Genomic DNA, 22,105 nt, shown 5'->3' with positions numbered 1-22,105 from the left:
TCCATATGAACCATATCCTGGATGCTCTGTAAAACCTGACCTGATGGATTAATTTCAGCAGTTGGAAATGTCTCATCTCTGAAATGGCTGTGAGCCAAGAATACAAATGGAGAAGTGGAAAGGAATTCCTGGCCTGCTCAGGAACTTGAGACAACTCTTGAAAGATATAAAGCTCTGTTGTAATTTAATAACTCTTAAGTTTTGTAATTTCATTGCATTAGGTAGATTTGATTGCTAATTCTGAAGGGGAGAATGTCATTGTCATCTCTTCATAAGCTGATTTAAAATTTGATTGAGGGTCATTTGCTCTCTTAGAGTGTCCTTAAACATCTGCCAACTCTGCACAAAAACTTTGGTGCCTGTCATAGGGGGGCAGAAAAGCAAAAGTGTGTTTTCCCAGATTGTCAGCTCAATTCAGTACTTAAGTACCTGCAGGAGAGTTTTATGCCAGATACTCTGCAGAACAAGGGGAATCACTTGCCTGGAGCTGAGCAAGGGGAAAGGTGGCTGCCTTGCTCAGCAAACTGCTGAAAGCCAGGGCTTCCCTGGTCACTGTTTACCCTCTCCAGCCTTTGCCACTCCTGAATTCAAGGACTGAATGCAGTCATTTGTTTTAGTCTTTGATGTTAGAAAACCAAAGCATTCCATTTTGTCATTTGTTTGAATTTTGTCTTTATATTATCCTTCATGACATCACACAATCTGAAGCTGGCAGCCCTGGATACTTTTGGGAGCTGTGAACCATGTAAGGGAGAGAGAAAGAGGAAGTGCTCATGGATGTGTGCCTCAGTCTATCACTCTGAGCTCCTTGCTCTTTTTCTGATTACTTCTTTTTATTGAGATTTTTTTAGAGGTTTTCTTGGGTCACCACTGGTTGAATTTAGAGGAGTGTCTGTTTTTCTGTGACTCTGCACTGCCTTTGTCTCCCTGGGTAGGTGTGCAGGCCCTGCACAAGCACAGTGTCTCTCTCTAAACAGTAGTGGCCAGTCTGGATGTATTTGCTTTTATTTCTAATTTTTAGCTGACCTATTTTCAGTTTGCTCACCACAGGCCCACAGTCTAAGGCTATTAAATCCCAGCTTTTACACTTGCACCTAAATACAGTAAATAAAAACTAAATGAATGAAAGTGGTGCTGGGTCTGTGATGTGCATCACCTCCTCCCTCTCTGGGCTGGTGTAGCTTTTTGTGCCAGGGTAGGTATTTGTTATGCACCCCCAAAATGGAGCTTGCAATCCCAGCAAGTGGCAAAAGGGGAGATTTCAAACATGCTGAGCATTGTAAGAAAGAAAAGAGACTTTGGGTTATTGTGATCTCTGGGCTGAAGAGGTTAAAGTTGTGACCACAGCGGTCACTTCTGTAGGATCAGCAGCATTGTCCTATGGAATTCACCGTGCCCAGCCAGGCATTGTATCAGTGGGAACAGTGCAAGTACAGGACTTAGACTATTCATGGGGTGGTCTAACAACTGACATCAACTCACTGATTGATTTTATTTAACTAACTCACTATGGGTTTATTTATAGAATTAAAAAAAAAATAAGTGTAGGAGCAGCAGAGGATGTGTCATCAGTCATGCAATTTGCTATTAAAATCTGATGCTGTAGACTGGACTGGGCCCTGATGCTCATAAGCATAGGAAATGTTTGGTTGCTGTGTTCACAAACTGCATTGAAAGGCTTTGGTGTTTTCATCTTGTATAAAGAATCCAAGAAAAGTTGAAAGCAGCAAAGCTTTTATTTGTGATACAGTTTGTGCATTGAGGTATGGCAGTAAAGAGCAATCATAAATAAGCTCCAGTAACTGTTGCAAAGACCAATTTTCATCTGCCCAAGGAGATGATGCACAAGATGGGACCTAATAAATCATTTCAATATTTGATTCCTGTGATTCTGTCAAATCCCTAAAGACCTGGCAGCGGGCTTTGATCTCAAGACAAAGGGTGAAAGGAAAACCAAGGATCTACATATCCTGTTGCTTTCTTTGGTGGGAGTAACTGAAGAAATACTTGATTATTGCTGGGATTTGCCTTTTCCAAAAGAACAGGAGCTGAGCCAAAAATTTCAGTTGCAAATTGACTGTTTAAAGAAATATGTGTGAAGGTCTCTGCCTCAACTATGAGTTTATAATCATGGTGTCAGTGGAGCAAGATAATAGAATAAATGACATCATTAAATCCCTGATGTTTTCAAGGGAAAACTCCTATAAGTAGTGGGGGGTGGCACTACAAGTGCAGGTCAGCTTTCCTTTGCACTGCTGGCAAGTTCTGGAGGAGATGCTGTGTGCTGTTACACATCTGCTCATGGTTTATTCACTAAGTGCATCATAGTGCACTGAAACGAGGATCTGAGCTTTCATTAACATCAGTGGGTGAAATCAGACCTGCAAAGGAGTATTTCCCTGGCTGGTTTAATTGTTGTTTTTTTTTTCCCACAGGGGAGAGCCCTAAGCAAGGTTTGTGAAGTTTGGTACAGCAACATTTTCCCCACTCTAGAAGGAATTGAAATTCTGAAGTGTAGTGGTGTAAAAAGTGTGGCCTTGTTTTCCCACATGGGAACCAGGTTGAAAAGTGAAATGATCCACTAAAATCAGAATTTTGGCAATCTCAGTTTCTAGTTTTCCTGTAAACTGTAAATGATGTAGTGAATGTAGCAAGCCATGGCCTCTTTGTGCAGGAATTGTGGTGGGGAGGAACAAGTTCCCTAACTAGTTAATGGCAGCAGGCTGATGTAAATAATTTAAATTCAGTTGGGACAGAAAGGATTACTACCCATCAAATGTACCTAACAGCCATAAGCTATGTGAGGCTCTGCATCTTTCATCCAGCCATTTTTGTTCTCTTAAATACATACACTGCTGTAGTCCCCAGGAATTCCAGCTAAAATGGAAATATGCATGCCAGGTACTTCACAGAGAAACAAGAACCCCCCTAATCCATGCTTCTGGAAGCAAGTGATATTGAAGAAGGAATAGAAAGAGATATAAACATTGTAGGTAATAATTATTCTGGCTTTATAAAATGTTTTATTTATCTGTTAAAAACTGTACACACATTTATAAATGTATACACATACACATGTATAAATTTCATTCAGTACTGAATCAAGAATCATAAGCAGTGTTTCCATGGAAGAGAAAATTGTGGTGCTGGTGGTGACAGCAGGTCAGGTGGGTAAAGGCAGGAGGGAGGGCAGATACCCTGTAAAACGCTCCTTTAACATTAGCATACATTTCTTGAGGTGTGTCTGCACAATGGTCCCTGAGCTGGCTGTGCAAATGTTCAGCTTTTTGTTAGCAGCTACTCAAAAAAGCTGAAAGCAAATCAGAGAAGTGTCCCTGAGTAGCTGCTTCCTAGTGATTTTTTGGTTCATTCCTCCCGTGTGTTTGCTGCTCCTCTCAAATTGATCTGTTCTGAAAATTGTATCATGGTTGAATTCACATCCAACTACAAAGCAAGTCGAGAGGCTCGTAGTGTGGTCTGCGGGCAAGTAGGGGAAATTTTGTCTTAATCAATGTACAGTTCTCCATCCTGTGAAAGAAAATTAGCCGTGTAGATACAAAAGAAGGACAAAGCAGCCACACACTGCAGCTCAGAAAACTTTCCATCATTTCTGCTGAATAGGGACCCAGTGTTGCTTTTTCTATAGAGCAACGCTCCATTTGTTTCAAGGAAGTTGTGAAATTGGAGACTGAGAGGAGTTAGGAGGGAGGCTCATTAGAGAGGCTCTGTTGTAAGGAGCACTTCCCAAAATTAAACTGGCTGCTCAAAGGAAGTGCAAAAGTCTGCCCCCAGACTTGCATCTAAGTCTTGATTAAGATGTATGGTTCTCCCCTGGTGTGGGGATTTGTCCTGTGAATGGGAATGCCACATTGGGAAGAGCAGAAGAGCTGAGTCAGGAGTCATTAACTGCTGTGTCTCCAGGAGTCTTGTGTGGAGGGACAAGGAGGAAGCAGCGAGGTCTGTGCTCTGCTCCTGGGGCTCAAATAATGCATTTTTCAAAACACACTGGACCAGGCTGTTCTAGGGGAGAGGAGTCATCACTGATCTCATGGGAGGGGAGGTACTCAGATGAAATATTTCCATTCATTGTAAGATTTCTCCTCTTATTTCTCACGGGGTTTTTGTGCCCCACTGTGTGATCTGTGCCTGGCCTGCTCTCTGGGTTCTGCTTTTTTTCTTTTCATGTAAGTGGGACTGTTGGAATAGTAAGAAAACTGAATTAAAGAAACATCCATAGTTTGGAAGGCTAATGTCTGCGTAGTTTTATACCAACTTGTGAATGTGTTCCTCAGGCTGTGAGAATTCTGACTGAAGGTACCTCAGGCTCTGGACCCTGCAGGTCACACCCCGAGTTCATCAAGGGACTCAGATTCACAGGAGACCCACATGTCTCTGACAGCTGAGAGGAGCAGGGGACCCAGGAGCACCTTGAAGCAGGAGAGAAGGATGGCTCCCTGCAGGAGAAAGCTGAACTTGGATATTCCTCACAAGTGACTGTAAAATAATTACATGTCACTGCTATTCCCATTGATCTGAGGCTACAAACCCAAACCCTGTGTTTTCAGGGAGATGGGATACGTACCTGCCTACAAAATTTCCAAGAGGAGAAATGGAGAAAAAAATGGAAAGCAGCTTTCATCAGGGCTCCACTGATTTGTCTCAGATGTTATTCAGAAACATGTGTTTGAGATCCAGTTCATAAAAATAAATTGTTTCCTCTGCCATGTTGTTTTGAGACTGAAGAGAGTTTTAAAAACTCTCACTATTTAAAAAAAACACTTTGTTTTTAAAGTGAAATTCCAAATTGCTCACAGTTATGCTGTTGGGCCTGTCAACATGCTTCATGCTCTAAACTGGGAAATGTGCTAAGTCAGGCCTAAAATCAGCAAATAAATACTATCACTGAAAATGATAATTTCCCAGTGCCTGTAAGCTCAGATGGTCTGTCAACAAAAGGGTTTATAAATACTGCTGGTATGAGCTGGACAGACTCCTAGCTGCTGCATTTATTTTTAAATTTGAGTACTGCAAAAAGGAAACATCCAGAAAATAAAATAAAATAAAATAAAATAAAATAAAATAAAATAAAATAAAATAAAATAAAATAAAATAAAATAAAATAAAATAAAATAAAATAAAATAAAATAAAATAAAATAAAATAAAATAAAATAAAATAAAATAAAATCGGTATTTCATTGAAATGATTGATTCCAATTCTGTCTAGCAGGTTTCTCTTTCCAAAGTATAGCACTGGAAGTTTATTGGCTCATCCTTTTGTCTTTGTACTTTTTTCTTTCTTTTCCCTTGAGCGACCTCTCCTGTTTTCTCTGTATCCTTCTTTCCTTGAGGAGGCTGCTGTACTGTACAGAACTTGTTTTACTCCCTAATTCCATAGAAGTTTGTGAGAAAGTACAGATCAATCCTTCCAGACTCGAGCAAGTACTCTCAGGAAACTTTCCAAGTGTGAACCAATAGTGAGAGAGCAACACACTTGGCTGTAAACAGGACCAGTAGGATTTGACAGGTGAGGTTTCTGTGGTTTCCCAGGGAGTCAATCCCTTCCTTGTGGGACACTAGCAGTCCCATATGTCAATGAGACAGCCTAATGTGATTTCTGACCTTCAACATGTTAGCTCAGGGATAGGAAAAAAAGATGTGGAGCTGCACTGTGTTCTCTCCTGGGCAGAATTAAAATTAGTAACTAGACAGCAAAGTTTCTGAATGGATTTTTTTTCAAGTGAAGGTTCCATTAGTGATTTTCCTACAGTCTGAGGGCTCTAATTTGTTGACAATTAAAGTGGTTTGTAGCAGCTCCGAAGGAACCCTTTGGGACTTTGGCATCCACCGGTGTTAAGGTGGAGCAATGCATGAATAAAGTGGAAATCTCTGTCTATTAAAGTGTTGTAGTGCAGACTTTCAGAGGATGTTGCTTCATTTAACACTCACTGGTTTTGTGCCTCTTAAACAGCTCATTGTTTAAGAAGAAAAGCTGCAGTCTGCAATAGCAGGAGGGAGCTGGGGCTGTGCTTGGTGTCACTGTGGGATTTAAGCGCCGGTGCTGGCTGCACATCCTTCCCCTGATGTTTGTGGAACTGTGCTGGGAAGCACAGGCAGCTGACCCTGCTTTAAAAAATTATTTAAGCCTCATCAGTTTCTTGAGTATTGGTGAAGTTTGTATCATGAAACCAGGACCTAGGGCAGACAGAGGTTAAAACTTACCCAATATTCATGATAGACTAGAAATAGAAACTTCTCCCTCTAACACCAGTACCAGGCTCTGGTGCCAGACCATCTCTTTGTCATCCAAACTGGCCTCTTGTTTTGCTGCTGCTGCCTGTTATGTGACAAGGGGAAGTGGCTCTGTTCCTTGTGCTCCCTGTTGCATCCAACAATTTGCTTTTTTTGCTATACCAATTAAGCAACTCTAAATTGGCATCCTGCTCATTCTCTTCCTTCTCTCCTCAATTCTGGCATTGCTCTCCATCCCCTCCTGTGTGCTGGCACAGGCTTTCCTCTTTCTCGTAGTGAGGTGGTTCAGGAAGTTGAACTGGCAGAAAACTCACACTGTCTTTCTCCCTTGCAGAAAGGTGGAGGAATATATATACATTTATTTTTATTATTTTTTTAATTTTTTTCTGGTGCTTGTTTAGCTCTCAGCACTAACCAGTGCTGGGCTAAGCTGTGATGGATGTAGTGTTCCACCTCTGACATGTTTCCATTGTGCTCTGTGCATCAGAAGTGCCAGGTGAGTGAGCTTTGAGCCATGATCAGGGTTCCTGTGTAATAAAATAAACAATACAAGGCATTTGTTGCTCTCTCATTATGGTTTTGTCTCCTAGAAGTAAAAATGAAATATTATAACAGTCACTTGCCTATGTTTAGCACATCCACTGACTTGCCATTTTGGAAGTAGAACCAGTTCTATTTTTAGAGCTGAACTTCCTGTTTGAGCTCTCTTTAAGTTTGTCCTTTGCCTAACACAGGCAAACTCTTTTAAAAAAATCTTAGTTAAACTGGGACAGTTTTGCTAAAAACAGTCATGTTCAAGTCCAGATATAAACAGCAATAAATCTGCTTTGAATGAATGTTACAACAAAAGTACAACCTCTCATGAGAATGTATTTCCATGATGTCAGGACATGAAAGTGAAATTGAAGTGATGTGTTGGCGTGGTCACGGGCATCTCAAAGCCTTTGTCTACAGGTGGATTTAAAGATAAATTGTCCATGTGGGAAAATCAAGCAGAACAGCTGTTTTAGAAAAACTCCCCATAGTCACACTATGTTTCTGCAATAAGAATCCTCTGCTTTAGCTCATCCAGACTAGAAATGAGCTGTCTTATTTTGGAATGATGCCACCCAAAATCCTAAATATTTTATGGTAGTTATGATGCTTTAGTGTCACAATATACCTCAGTTCAAAATTACCTTCAAGTGTAGTGTCTTCACCTAAAATATATATTGATACCAGCATGTTTTGGAGGTTTGATATAATCACAGCTATGTATTTTTTCAGATGTTCTCATAAGTGTAGGTACAAGATGTGTGGGGCTGTTGCCAACCCTTTGCCATCTTAAAATACCCTTTTAGGCCAGAAGGGAGCTGCAGGGTTGCTGGTATAGTGCACATGTTGATTGGTAATGTGAGTGTACTTGGAGGTCTTCTTCCATTTCCTAATTGCAAAGTATGAGGGAAATCAAGTTTTCCTTTTTATGGGCTGATGATGAGGTTTCATAGGGCAGAAAGGTTAAAATTTTTACAATTTTATTGTTACCGTTAGAGATATTTTATGTTGAGACATATTAGGAAATAATTAATCGTCTTAAAATAAAATTGTTAGATAAAGAAGACATAAGATTTTCACTGTCCCACTTTTCTTGGACCCTGTATTATTTTTCTTTCTATAATTATTATTTGTGTGCTCCGTGTTTTCAGCCACCTGGAGTATGCTTACACTACAGGTTAATGCATTGGGATACTATATAAAAAATCAGAAGTAAAATGCTTCTTCGTATAAGGAATATTTTTCACTGTCTAAAGCTTCTAAGAATCACGAAAAGTTCAGGCTTGGGTAGGTGTAAGGATACAGATTAATTCCATTTAATGCCACTAAAGCACACGATTTGCCTGAGCCCCGCTGATGACGGCTGAAGAGGTTCCAGAAGCTGTTCCTGGCCATGCTCTGCGCACCTTTTGTTGTGTGCAAACAGCTCCTCCCGCGGGTTATCACAACTTTCCACTTCTCTGGGAAATGCTGGAGCTGCAGAGGGCCCGGAGGGGAAGGTTCGTGTCAGGAACAGCAATTTTACCCCTCGGTGAGGAGGAGATGCTGTCAGAGGGCTCCTGCAGTGCCGCACCGGCACCGGGGCCACAGCCGAGGAGCAGGGGGAGGGCAGAGACAGAGCCCCGCACCGGGGATGGATGCCCTGGGATTGGCGTTTCCTGAGGAAGGTGATGGCTGGGAGGTTTGGGGACAGCCTTGTGCGAGTCCGGGCTCCTTTCCCTTTGTTCTTCTGTGCCCTCTGGTGGCACTGGCAGCGATGGGATCGGGACGCGGCTCTTCATTTGTTCGTGCCCTCTCTCTGAAATGCAAGGAATGTCGGGAATAGCTCCACTTGAGCAAGGACTTTCTGCTCGGATTCACATCCCTCCCAGTTAGCAGGGATATCATAATAGTCTCCCGTGGGCAGCAGAAGAATACGTGCTTCCAGCTCCGGGAGCTCCGGGGGGATTAACCGGGATGCGAGTTAAAGCTTCAGTCTTTAGGTACAATTAACCCGCCGGCGAGGCTGGCAGATTTCCTGAGGCTCTGCCAAAAATCCCGCTTTACAAACCAAGGATTTTTTTCCTCATAAGAGGCATAAAGATTAGGCAGGACCAGTGGGCCGGTCCCTCGGCACTGGAGGTTGGTTTCTGGTTGTCAACCAGAATATTTTGTATTGTACCTTCAGCACAGATCTCAATTCAGCCACAGAGGGTTAAAATAATTCCCCAAGGTAGCTTTATCCTCTTAATGGATGGGCTCGATAATCATTCTTACAGAAAGGACATTTCCTCTTTCCTCTGCTGTGGGGGAGTTGCACCTTCTCCTGCTGGTGCTGTTCTGGAGAAGAGACCACAGCCTAGAAAACTCTGGTGTCATTTGCAGCTCTGATTCACACCTCCTGTGCATTTCTCATACTCTGCTGTGTGGTTCATGTTTGCCTTGCTTCCACTGCTCCAAATATCCATGCTAAATCCACATCATGGAAAAGGATGGGCCATGCTGAAGGCTGGAATCTGGCAGCTTGGATAAACTGAAGCTCAGGGCAGGGGGAGGCAGTGCTTCACTTGTTAGAAATAAAAAATGGCAGCTGCTGGACAACAGAGGAGATTATTATAGTCCCAGCATTTCCCATTCCCTGCTCCCTCTCTGGAAAATTGTTATAATATTCTATACCTGAAAGGAAGTGTGGGTGATCTCTGCAGGGGAGATCAACAAGAGCTTTGCTGAATGACTTCAGAGCTGGAGCCCATCATTCCTGAATGTTTGGGGTGGGCTTGGTGAGCTGTGATTTGGGAAATCATTTGCTGGTGCACGGAAGGCGCCTGTGTAGCCTGGATTCCTGGAGGGCAGTTCTCTCTCTGACAAGGGGACAAGGTTTGCTTCCTTGGTTGCTCTTGTTTTAAGAAGAAGCCCAGAACAGAAAAGACCAACTCTCTGTACCAAACCAACTTGTCTAGGGTGGGCAATGGGAGGCAGGGACCCCACACAAGTAATTTTTCCTCCAGATGTTCATTTCTATTTGAAAAAAAAAAATATGTTACAGCATATAGAAATGTTGTACAATTCAATCTATTAGAATCTTTACAGTGTCTTGGTCATTAGGCCTCTAAATAAAGGAAACTGATATTATATATGCTATTGTCCCCTTAATTTTAATGGTGATTTTTTACTAATACATGGGCTGGAGTAACTTGATATGTTTTTGAGGTTTTAAGTAAAGCACAGTTCTTCTGTAGCTCATCCTGATGGATGTTTTTTCCAACTTACATCCCTGCAATTGATTCTTCTGCCTCCTTCTTGCTGTTGTCTGCTCCCCTTGTCAGAGATGGCACTAGCTTGTTTCTTAGTTACTGTCTTTGTGATCCTTTGGGGATTTACTTGTGCTCCATAAGCAAGCAGCAGGAGAGGAAGATGTTTCTTTAGGCTGTAAAATCCCCCAGCATCACCACTCTGCCTCTGAGTCACATCTGCTGCCAGAGATGAAGCAGTGCCTCTTAATCCCACATTGCCCAGTCCAGAGTTCTATTGGAAAAACATCCAGAGAAGTCAAGGGTGAAGTGGTGCATAGTGCAATTCCCCTGTCAGCAGTAAGAGACTTTGCCAGGGCTCCAGGTGTCTGTTAATCCGTGTCCAGTGGATGATGAGCTGAAGTGAGGGACAGATGGGAAGGAGGGTGAGAGGCTGCCAGGGTCACTGAGATCCTGATGGGACCTGCTGGGCTGCCCCAGAGTGGGGTCCCTTCTTTGAGAACATAGTGACAGTGTGGTAAGGGGATGCCTAGGAATTGGTTAATGGAAATGGATAAAGGTAAAATGTTTGTGGAGCTGCTCAGAAATCCAGCCTGACCTGAGATCTCTCAGCCTGCCATCACTTTTTGGAGCCTCTGTGTGCTTCATTCCCTTGTTCTTTACTCTCCTAGATGATATTTCTTCACCTTGTACTAGGAACAGGAGATAGAAGAAAGAGCTGAATCTTTTCAGGACAGAAGAGATAAAGCTGGCAGTGAGCCAGAGCTGCTGTGCAGTGGGCAGTGAACACCAGGATGTGAACCTGTAATTATACATCTCAAATTCTGTGAGCAGTACTCCAAGAATCATTATGTATGGGCTTGTTTGACAGTACTGTGCCTTAAGAGAAAAACATCCCCTCAAATTACTCTTTAATTTGGAAGTCAAGAGATTATCAATTCAAATCTTAAGCTCTTCTGCCTGTAATTGATAATCGTGTTCATTTAACAATCCTGCTATTGAACTGCTCCTCATATTCTTAATTCATCAGGTAACTGCTGATTTTTCTTTTGGAAAGGATAATTGAGAGGCTCTACAAGGTTGCTTCCAGCAAAGCTGAGATCAAACCTAGACTTAAAATATGGCAGATCCCAGGCTCAGCCACGCAGCCCTTCAAATACAATTTTTCAGCATCTGTGTCCTTAACCCTTCTGGGCTGTAGCCATAGCTTTGATCCCAGGCTCTGGAAGCAGAGATCAGGATGGCTTTCATTAGGGGCCTGTTTAACAGGACTCCACCCCAGCTGCTAACCTGTGGAATTGAAAAAATACCATTCCTCTAGATAGTAAAGCTTCCAGTTAAAAAAACCCACAACAAAACCCTCCAACCCATAACTAGATTTTATGTGTGTTGTTTCAGACACGCAGATGCCAAATTTAAGGACTCTTGTGCTTTTTCACACATAACTAAACTCACCCCATCCTGCCTCAAGGTGGCAACGCTCCAGAGTCCCAAACCCAGCCCAAGGACGGGCTCCTGTTCCCTGGCCTTGGAACGAGGAGTTTGACTGACAGGCTTTTTTATTCCAGATTTTTTTTATTCCAGATTTACACTATATAAATTTTTCTTTTTGATTTCAAAGCTTTATGGTCTTGAGTTCCTTTGCAGAATCATTATCACATCTGTCACTGTCATTGCTATCAGGGGCTAAGAATGTTTGTAATGGAGAGCAGCAATCCAAGCTATCACTCTTGCTGAAATACTGCTCCCAAGCACATGATAGGCCAGGTGCTGTAATTATTAATAATTCCCTCTATGGTGCATATCAGCCCTACATTTTGTATTAATGCAATTTATTTTGAATTATTTCTTCGGCGGTGAAAATTGTTTTGGAGAGATTTTTTGGAAGTGTTGTGGGTTTGTTTGCTGGAATCCTCTCCTGGAAATGAGGCATGTCTCTCATGGGCTCCTGTTCGCTCTCACACAAATGAACTGCTAATTAGGATGATGAAATTGCTGGGAGAGGTGAAACCTTCCAGTTGGCCAAAGAGAAGATTGTGGATTAATCTGTGTAAAGCTGAAGGCTCGACTAAAACTGCTGCTCAACATTCTGGTGCTAATGAGACTTGTATGTCTGCCACTCCAGGAGCTGAAAGTATGGCCTGTAGTTTTTGTGGAGAGATCCAAACTGGGAGCTCACTCCTCTATGGCATTTAGTGCTTTCATCCCCACTGGTGATGACTGGAATTGGGAATGTTCAGCAGTCTGCAGTACCCAGTGATGCAAGGCAGTTTTGCTCTTTGTGGATAGTTTTTGTACATGAGTAAAAGCATCTTGAGAGACATATGGATGTTTAGAAAATTGCAGTATGATTTGGAGAGCAATTTGTCTTGCCTGCCCCCTGCTACCATATTGTATCACTTCTTCATAGTTTTTAATGTACTTCTGCTTGCATCAATTCACATAAAGGAGGAAACTGCTCTCTCCATCTCTGTGAAGCACCAGGTGACCTGTTCAGTGTCATATTGGGCAAAAACTCCAATTCCAAGTTAGTTCCTTGCTCACTGTTTGAGCATCTTAGGAGCCATGGAGAGGCTGGTACTGCTCTCATCCTCTTTTCCTGCAGTTTCCCTGTGCTCACTGAGAACTGATATACGAATATAAATATATAAAATAATATATATACATATATGTAAATATATATATACATAAAGGCAAGACAGATGTTTTGAGACTGCTGCTGTGTTTGCAGGAAGCCGCCGGATCGTGGATGTGATGGATGTGAACACACAGAGAGGAGTGGAGATGAGCATGTCTCAGTTTGTGAGGTACTACGAGACCCCAGAGGCCCAGCGGGAGAAGCTCTACAATGTCATCAGCCTGGAGTTCAGTCACACCAAGCTGGAGAACATTGTCAAGCGCCCCAACGTGGTAAGAGAGCCCGTGGTGATGGGCTTTATTTCAGCTTCTTCCCAGAAAGAAATCTGGGAGTTTAAGCAAGGTGGTGGGAAGTGTCTGGAACTCCTGCTCGTTTAGTGTCAGGATCTCATTTTTAGCCAAGTAGAAAGCTGGTGTCCTTGAGTGTGGAACTTAATTTACAGGAATTAGGTACCTGATGAGCTGTTAATCATGCAATTTGCACTGATACACAGTTCCTCTCAAGGTATTTAGGGGAAACTTCATCCAAAATTAAATACCTATCTGGTGTTTTTCCTCCTCTAAGGAAGCTTAAACTATCAGGAAGCTTGGATTCATTATATATGAACACTCCTCTTACCTAAAAAATGTTCAGGGGGTTCCAAAGCAAAAAAAGTTGCAAACACAATTGTTAAATATAGAAATGTTTACATAATTAAATCAGCATAATCACTGCTATGTCAGAATTGGCAGTAGTGGAAGGGGGTAGATTTGTACATACTTTTTAAAGGTAGAGGCCTTTTGTGATTTTATTCCCGGTGGAGTCACTAGCATGAAACTGACCTTATTAGTAAAGATGATTTCATTTATCTCTGAAATGTAGCCACGTCTGCTGTGCTAGCATGTAGTTGGATGTAAAACTACAGAAGTGTTGCTTTCTGACACTTTTCACCTGATTTCTAAGTCCTTTTCTAGATACAGCAGCAGCTTTTTTCTGCTGGGGACATCTTTTATCCAAGAAGACAACATAAACACCACATTTTAGCCTGAATGGTCACAAATAAATGACAGCTTTAATTGCTGAGTTGTAGAAGTAATTCTTAACTAGACTTCTTTGTTCTTTTATACACAGATCACAAATTGAATATTAAACACATATTTAGAAGTTCATTCAGATTTTTGCTGTCATTCAGACACTTAGCGGGCAATTTGAAGGTGCTCTGGGGAGTTCCTTGTGTTCAATTGATTCCGGTTTTCCTAAACACATTGTGCTCAGTGAGCTTTTAAAACATCTGTGCAAATTTCCTGGGTGCTTAGAGATGAAATACGCAGTTAGGTACCTGTTATCATGTGAAAATGGTTATTTCATAGCTGTTTAAAATGGCCTGAGTGCACAGTTGTTTGTAAAACCAGGAATATTTAGATCTCACTGATAGAGAGATTTGCATTCCCATGGGAGTAGAAGAGAGGGTGTTGTGGAAGTCCAGTACTCAAAGTTAGCTCCCATATATTTGTGTAAGATGTTCCCTTGAATCCTGCAGAATTTTTATCCCATGTAAGGCAGAAATATCTGATTTAGGTTCCCTGTTGTGTAAACTCTGGGTTGCAATATCAGAATGTGACAATTATTTCAGAATCAGGGCAGTAAGCAAGTTTTGTTTTCACATACAGTTGTGATATTAATGGAATAAGTCCTATTTCCTCTTTGAAATGGAAGATATTAGCATAATATAATCCCTTTTATGTTTGCATTTTGATGTTCATAAATGCAATTTCTAGTCTGTTGGCTACAAAAATGCCACAGATAGTACAAGAGAAGGTGCTCACAGGTGCCCATGAGACAGAATTTGCACTCAGGTAAATTGACAGTAAAATTCTCCTTCCCCTGTGTTTTAAAGGGCTGAGTTGTGGTGATGAAAACCTGCATCTTAACAAGTTGGGTGCATGGGACTTTCGCTGAACAGCAAGGTTCTCCCTGTGTGTGAACATCTGCTGCTGTCACTAGAGGAGTTTTAGCCAACAAGAATATGTCCTACCGTGTGTTCAGGAGCTAACAGCTGATTTTGGTGACATTTCAGGTGGACTTAGTCGACTGGGTGGATAATATGTGGCCACAGCACTTGAAGGAGAGACAGACAGATGCTACCAATGCTATTTCAGAGATGAAATACCCCAAAGTGAAAAAGTAAGTCTTTAAAAATCTCTGCTCTTGACTGCTTTAAATCATTTTAACTTTGCTGAATACAGTCTTTAGATTAGTCTCTTTGAAAAGTGCATTTTTATTTTTCAGTTTTGAGCAACTGTTTTGAAAGTGGCAGACTGACCTTAAGCAGTAAATTCTCTGAAAGTGCTGCCCAAAGAAATCACATCACACGGATATGTCACACACTACAGTCAGAGTCCTGCTGTAGGCTGGGCTCAGATCCTGAGGAGCTTCTAAACTGCTAATGACAGACATTAGAAGCTGAGAAATGTTTTGTGAAATGAGCTTGAAGTCCATTTCTAATAGGTGTGTGTGACTTCCTAGAAACTCTGTCACTGCCCTTCCTGCCAGTTTGCTTTTCTATTCACTTTTTCAAGAGCAAGGTCAAAGATTGGACTGATTTTCGAGGCTCAGGACCTGCTCAGAGCAGGTTTGAGACTGAACACAAGAGCAGTTTGTCCTGGTTCTGCCTATCTCAGCTCTAGGTTTTGGGCAAGCATAGGCTCACCTTGCTTTTTCTTCTGCTTTAACATCTTCCTGGAAACTTTTTATGTGGTGATTGGAAAAGGAACTATCTGGGGGCCTCAAAACGTGCACTGCAAGTTTCATGGGAATGAGTACAGCTCAGATAGGGTTCCTTTAGTGATGTAATGACCTGTATGGCTCATGAACACCAGGTAATCCTGGAAGCCCTTCACTGCTGTTTGTTTTATTGGCCAGACCAAATGCTGGCAGCATCCCAGGCTCTGCTGTTAAACTGACCTCTGGTGTTCTGCAAACCACCCAGAACTCCTTCCAAACTGTAAAATAGATTGGTACTAACAGATACAAAGGAGTGTGCAGTCAGGAAGTGATATGTAGCATTTACTCTTGTTCTGTAAAAATAAACATTTTGGAAGGTAAAGATCTCCAAAAAAGAGAGACTCTGTGGCAGGAATTTTGGATTATGCTCAGCACGACTGATTTCAGTGGAAGTTAAAGATACTCCTACATTTTGAAAAGATCAAACTGCTCATTAGGGTAACTGGATGTGGATTGGAGTGCCCTATGTATTTGGAAATGTCCTAAGTGACTTGTCTGAGGTCACACAAACCAACAGCAGAGAAGCATTTGCTTCCCAAGTGGTTAGTCAACAAAATAACATTATTTATAATTTGCCAGAGCTAAGAAACTGAATCATGATTCAGGGTCTAAGGATTCATGGATGGTACAAGGTAAGAAGTAAAGGAAACTATTCCTTTCCTAGAGCAGGCACACTCCAGATGCTGAAAAAGATGTAGCAAGTACACAGAGCAAGGCAGAGATGGTTTGAAGGATAAGGTAGCAACATGACTAACAGAATTTAGCAGAAAAAGCAGAGTATATGCTTGCAGTTCACTACTTGCATCATGAAATGCCAGATGGTAGGTTTCAAAGGGATTTTAGAGACGTACCAATTCAACAGATTTTGACATGGAGTTTTTCCCATTTGTGGAGGGTGGCCTGGTAGAAAGGCAGGAGATGCCTGATGAAGAAGCAGACAGGGAGTCGTGGAGGTTGCTGTCACTGGCAAAGGGAAGGTGGAGGGTGACAGCTTGATAAACTAGTAGATGTGATAGGTACAGGGAAGCTAAACACTGAAAGACTGTGAATGCTTGAAATGTGACAATAGAGTTTGATGTTGGGAAAAGGAGTTACCAGGCGTGAGTGTTAAAGGCGAGGGTGATGCAGCTGGAGTGATGAGGATGTTGCTACTGAGTGTCATCTCACAGAAAGACTAGAGAAGGATGATTTACAGCACTGTTGGCACAAACCCCTCATCAGTCTGAAGAAGCCACAAAGATAAAACCAGTAACAAACAGTGACAGTATGTGAGCACAAGAGGAGCTGTACCAGATCAGGATGAAGATCTGTGGCTCTCAGTAACCTGTCTGCTGTTGGGTGCTGGCATTGATGCCCTGGCAGGAGTGTAAGAACGGTATGAGCGTAAAATGGTGCCACTCCTAAAAATTACCTTCTGAACTTTGACTGTCTGCAGTCCAAGCAGGGGCTGTCCTGAGGTAGAAGTGGATTCTGTGTGCTCAGTGACTCTCAAAGAGATTGCTCTTCCATGAACTCATCTGGTTTAAAGATGAACTTCTCAAGAGATTGGTTTTCTCCATCTTTGGGAATTCAACTTGACCCTTTCCTGTAGAGATACTGGTTCCAGCTACTGCTGTGAGCATCCAGAGGGTTTGAGCCCTTAACATGAGATCATATTAAGTTGTGGAGGCAAAAGTCAGTGCTGTCATTTGCTTCACACACCCCATTCTTCTATGTGAATCATCCATATTCATATGCTTTATTAATGACTGTTGTTGCTCAGAAATGGGATCGATTCATTCCATTCTTGTTCTGAGCATTCCCATAATTCTGAGAGTTTGCAGTATGCCATCCCCACCATTAACGTGTTCCCTACAAACAAAAAGCACTCCAGCGAGAGCGCTGCAGTTTCACAGACACAGATGGCATTACCAGACACAAATGTCTGTCTTGGCTCCTGCACGTCGAGTTCCGTGCTGGGAGTGAAGTTAGAGAACGCTCCATCTGCTGCTTCGGTTACCAGGAGCACCGCGTGCGCTGGAGACCACCCTGCCTCGCACTTGGACTTGCACCATTAACTTCTTAAAAAAAATCTGGGTAATGAAGTTATTTTTCTGTCTGTAGGTAAATGGCTGCTTACCTCACAGGAGCCTTAGAGGACTGAATTAAGTGGGGCAATAGCTTGTGTCCCCTCTTTCACATCCCAGGGTGCAAGTTCCTGAGGAAAGTCCCACAGACGTGGGATCCTGGATGAGAGTGGGAAGATGCTGTGTAACCAAGAGCCAGCAGAAAAAGGCAATGATCTTTTAAGATCAGCTTTTAGGGGCAGAAGCTTGTTATTATCACCATAACCATTTTCAGGTAGCTCAAAACAAGCTCAGATTTTTTTGTTTAAATTCATCCAGAACTGAAGCAATCTGGATACAGCTGAGTCAATAACAAAAAAAAAGTACTAATTTGATTTTTCATTTATCAAGAGATAGCCCTGCTGAAATTATCATCCTCTTTATTAGCTTTTGTGTTTGTAGCCTTGGAAGATTGCAGTGGCAATGAATAGCTACTGTTGAGGACATGAAACAGTAACAGGAATTTCTGAGAACTTGGTAATGTTTGCTCTGTGGAACAAATGAAAACTAAAGCTTTAGTCACTGCAACATCCTTTTTACCTTCAAAATTCTTCCTATTACTTGAAATATCTCAGCACTGCTGTGATAGGTCCCTATAATGATGCTGGCCTTCAGTTAAGGATGGGGTATGTTGTGTGAAACATCTACCTGTTCATAAAAGAATGCCGCTCTGTTAGCATGTCCTCTGCCCTATTCTCCCTCTCCCAGGCTGTTGTTCAGCCATCCATTCCTTTCTATTCATTCCTTTACTAAGTAGGGATGGATTTAAACAGATGCTAAAATGCTCTGCTGAGCTGTGGTCTAATTAGAAGCTGAGGGTGCCTCTGGAGACAGGGAATCGAGGGAGCTCACAGCTCCCACAAGACAACCTGGCCCTGGCTCATGCATGTGAGAGACTTGTCTGCACTTTGTATGCCATTTGAGGATTGCTTTTGATACAAAACCTCTGTAAGTATAATTCAGTACAAAAAATTAGACCAATACGTGTGAGCTCTCGTTAAGACTTTTCAAGCTAGCAAAGTAAAATTTGATGTCTTCAGATCGGTGCATGAGTCTCAAGTACTCCTTTGGGTAGAACTCGGAGGACTTGCAGCATCACACACGTAACTCAAATAACCACCAGTGTTTACAACAGTTTGTGGTGGCCCTGGAGCTGAACAGCCTTGTCACAGGATGAAGAAACGAGTTGTGCTCTCCCAGACACCAAACTGCTGTTCCAGGGGCAGCCAGCCCGGCTCGCAGAGAGCTGGCAGCTTGCTTCAGTTCATTGTGCTGCTGGGAACCTCTTCAGGTCACCCGAGGGTCCCTGTGCGGTCCCCGCTCGTGGCAGCGGCACTCTGGGGTGTGAGCCGGGCAGGACCGGCCAAGGGTGCCACAAGGGAAGTGTCGCTCGCTTTGGTGCCAGTGTGGTCTCGAAGTGTGATTTGCAGGCACTTCACAAACTCTCCGGTGCATGGCAGAAAACTGGCTTCTCTTATCTGGGCTGTTGTTTCTGTGTGTGACCGACTCGGACCGTAACCCCCTCAGGGCAGCAGCCGGGCCTTTCATGTGCGTTTGAAGTGCACGGCGTGTGGTGACCACGGTGTGTGACGATTTTGTTCGTTCCCTCGGGCTGGGAGCGCTCGGTACCGCTCCGCAGGAGGGGGACGGAGAGAAGGTTGGTCCCGGCAGGGCACGGGCACAGGGCCCGCTCCGGCCGGCTTTGAGCGGCCCTCCGCGGGCAGGGCTGGCCCGATGCTGGGGGGCCCTGCCGAGCGCGGGGAGCCGGGGTTCGTCATCACTAACGGGGGAGCCGGGGCTCATCCTTGAGGAAAGCCGGGTTCATTCCCCGCAGGAGCAGCCAGGATCACCCCTGGGGAAAGCCGGGGCCCTCCGTGAGGCGATGCTGGGGCTCATCCCCGCGGGGCAGCCGGGCCCTCCCCTCAGCGGCGGGGCCGGTCGCTGCCCGGTGAGACGAGGGTGGGGGCGGCAGCCGGGCCGGTGCCTCCCGGGTGACAATGGTTTCTTTTGTCTTGCGGCGCAATTTGTGGCTTCCAGTTGCAGGGCCCCAGTGTGGGAGCGCTGTCGGTGCGGGCCGAGGCGCCCCGAGGTCGCCTTTGTTCGTGCAGCCTCCCGGCGGCCCCGCTCGCAGGCCCGGCAGAAGGGCCCCCGCGGTGCCGGGATGCTGCCGGGGGCCGCTCTCCCCGACACCCGGAGCGTCGCTCCCGGCCGGGGATGGGGAGCGAGGCCCGCGCCTTTCCCCGCGCTGGCACTTGCAGTTGGCTCATGGGTCTGTGGTATTCGGTTTCAGGCTCAGGGATTTCAACCAGCCGGCGCTGCTCCTGGGAGGAAGGAAGAGCGAGCTATACTTTTCTCATTGGCCCGAACAAAAAACAGAAGCCTCTGCTGGGGTTTGGGAGTGGTTTATGGGCTGAGCTCAGTGGCAGGGGAGCCCTCGCAATGCCAGAGGGAATAGAGCCGTATGGTGCGCGGTGCCTATTGCGGGAGAGAAGGAGCTGAGCTCAGGGTAATGCTGCTGCCTGTGCGTCCGCTCGCGTCTCCCCGGGCCCATGTGCATGAACGCTGCCGCTGCCTGCCCTGCCCGCCGCTGCCTTCGCATCCCGGCGCGGCTCTCGCTGTCTTTGTTTCTCTGTTTGCTTGCGGGTTTGTAGCGATGCGTGGCGAGTGCATTGTGGGTTTGCCTGGGAGTGTGGGCTCTGCGCTGGTTTATGGAGCGGTGTCTGTGTTGTTCCTGTGTTCCCAGCTCGCTGTGTTTGCTTAGTGGTTTAGCTTCATTTTTATCATCTCCCTCTCTTTTTTTTTTTTTTTTTTCTGTGTTTGTTCTTCCTCGTGAGTTTGCAGGTTACTCCATATTTCTTCGCATCATTTCTCTAACAAATTTCCCCAGATGTTTGTTTTGTTTTGTGGGGTTTTTGTTTTTATTTTTTTTTTGGGGGGGGGGGGGTGGGTGGGAGGGGGAAGTTCCCCTTTTCTCCACATCACAAATCTTTCCTCCAAAATAACAATACATTAACTGGACAAATTTCAGGCTTGTGGAGAACACAAACCAAACTCTTCAATCGGGAAGCTTCCCCCAACAGATTACAAGCAGCTGCGTGTTTTAAAACCCTGACTGAGGCTGTGCAGGGAGATAAAGTGGAGTGTGCAGGGGTTGGATGTGGTAGCACTTGTGAAAATATTCAACTTGGGGCATCTTTTGCCCTGCTTGTGTTTTCAGGGTGTAACTCTGGTCAGGTTGTATCCCCATGCCTGACATGGGATTGCGTTCCTGTAACCACTGTACCTGCCCTGGCCCAGAGTGCTGTGGCCACAGCACAGAGTGGGATGTAGTTCCTAGATTTCTTTCAACATGGATGCTGTGTTATGGCTTTTTTTTTTTTTTTTCCCTCTTTTTCTTTTTTTTTTTTTTTTCCCCGCTGTTGTTATGGAAAACCCTGAAAAGTTGAGTGGTTCCCCAAATTAGCAGCTGTTGGTGATGAGAAGGAGCTGGCTGAGGCTGTGCCTGAGATTAGCTGTGGCATGGAGTGTGCTGGGACCATGTGACTGCGGTGTACATTGGAAGAGGAAGCTGTAGAGGTCAATGCAAAGGCATTGTGCCAGACTCTGGCAACCAGGGAGAGAGCTGGATGGCGGAAGATCCTCCTGCAGGCTCCTGAGCCGGCCGGGAGCTGTTGGGTTTGGACAAAAGCAGGCCTGGGAGATTACCAGCATAAATTAAGGCATGGCTTGTTTGTGGATGGAAAGAAAAACAGTTTATTTTCCAAATGCTTTGCAGGTTTTTATTAATCGCCATATGTGACTCTTTCACTAAAACCACCTTTATTGGAGTGAAGATTGTGTTTAGAGGAGTTTCAAGAAAACGGAGGGGAGAATGGGGAAAAACAAGGAAAGGAAAGAGTTGCGTGTTCACAGTTATACCTGCTTTGGTGTTTTCTCACAAAACTAAATTTTAAGTGCTTTGATTTGACAGGATTCAATCCTGTTGTTTCCTCTCTGAACATAAACAGTTTGACTGGTTCAGGTTTAGGTTTTTGACTGCTGAAGAATAGTTAAAACCAGCTAATGCCCAGGCCGTGTTTGCTCTTGCAGAATATCTTAATTCAGTGGGTGATTGTTGGTAGGTAGCACTGTCTAGAAAATTTTTGTTGTTAATATGTGATGTATTTTATATCTGGCCTTTTGGAAACTCCGTTGACTCCATAAGGATTTGAATTTTTTACTTTGAAACAACATGAACCTTTAATACTCAGTCAGCACTGCTTACAAGCTGAGAATTTCCATGCTGATTTTTTTTTTTCCTAATGAGCAATAATTATTCAATCTGTGACTTTTTGCAGTTTGGCTGGAAGAAAGGCAACTTCCTTTCTGGGCTTCTTTTATTGTTTTTAAATTCTATCTGACTTGTAATCAACAACATCTTGGTAGAGAAAACATAAAAGGAGAAATTAAAAAAAAAAGTGTTTGGGAGGGAAGGACTCATATTTTGAAATGGAGCATATTGAGAGTGTAGACAGCTTCTTGGCTAGCTGTGATTTTTGAAGCATCTGAAATACCCCAGGGGCAGCAAAAGCTTCTTCCTGCTTCT

At 43.8% G+C, this 22,105-nt stretch overlaps 1 protein-coding gene across 5 annotated transcripts in view; it reads left to right on the top strand.

The window, feature by feature from the left end:
* Positions 1–22,105, top strand: part of KDM2B (lysine demethylase 2B) — a 106,377-nt gene that overhangs the window by 11,660 nt on the left and 72,612 nt on the right. For 4 of the 5 annotated variants that reach the window (XM_058851275.1, XM_058851272.1, XM_058851273.1 and 1 more), the window contains exons 5-6: positions 12,746–12,924; positions 14,709–14,815. In XM_058851275.1, the coding sequence (XP_058707258.1) occupies positions 12,746–12,924; positions 14,709–14,815 (286 nt within the window). Of the gene's footprint in view, positions 1–12,745; positions 12,925–14,708; positions 14,816–19,839; positions 20,027–22,105 lie in introns of those variants that run through there. The other variant, XM_058851274.1, reaches the window with a different exon arrangement.

This window comes from Poecile atricapillus, chromosome 16 (assembly GCF_030490865.1).
Source record: "Poecile atricapillus isolate bPoeAtr1 chromosome 16, bPoeAtr1.hap1, whole genome shotgun sequence".
Classification (NCBI taxonomy): Eukaryota; Metazoa; Chordata; class Aves; order Passeriformes; family Paridae; genus Poecile; species Poecile atricapillus.
The sequence above is the reverse complement of the archived record's forward strand: the minus strand, read 5'-3'. Positions and strand labels throughout refer to the sequence as shown.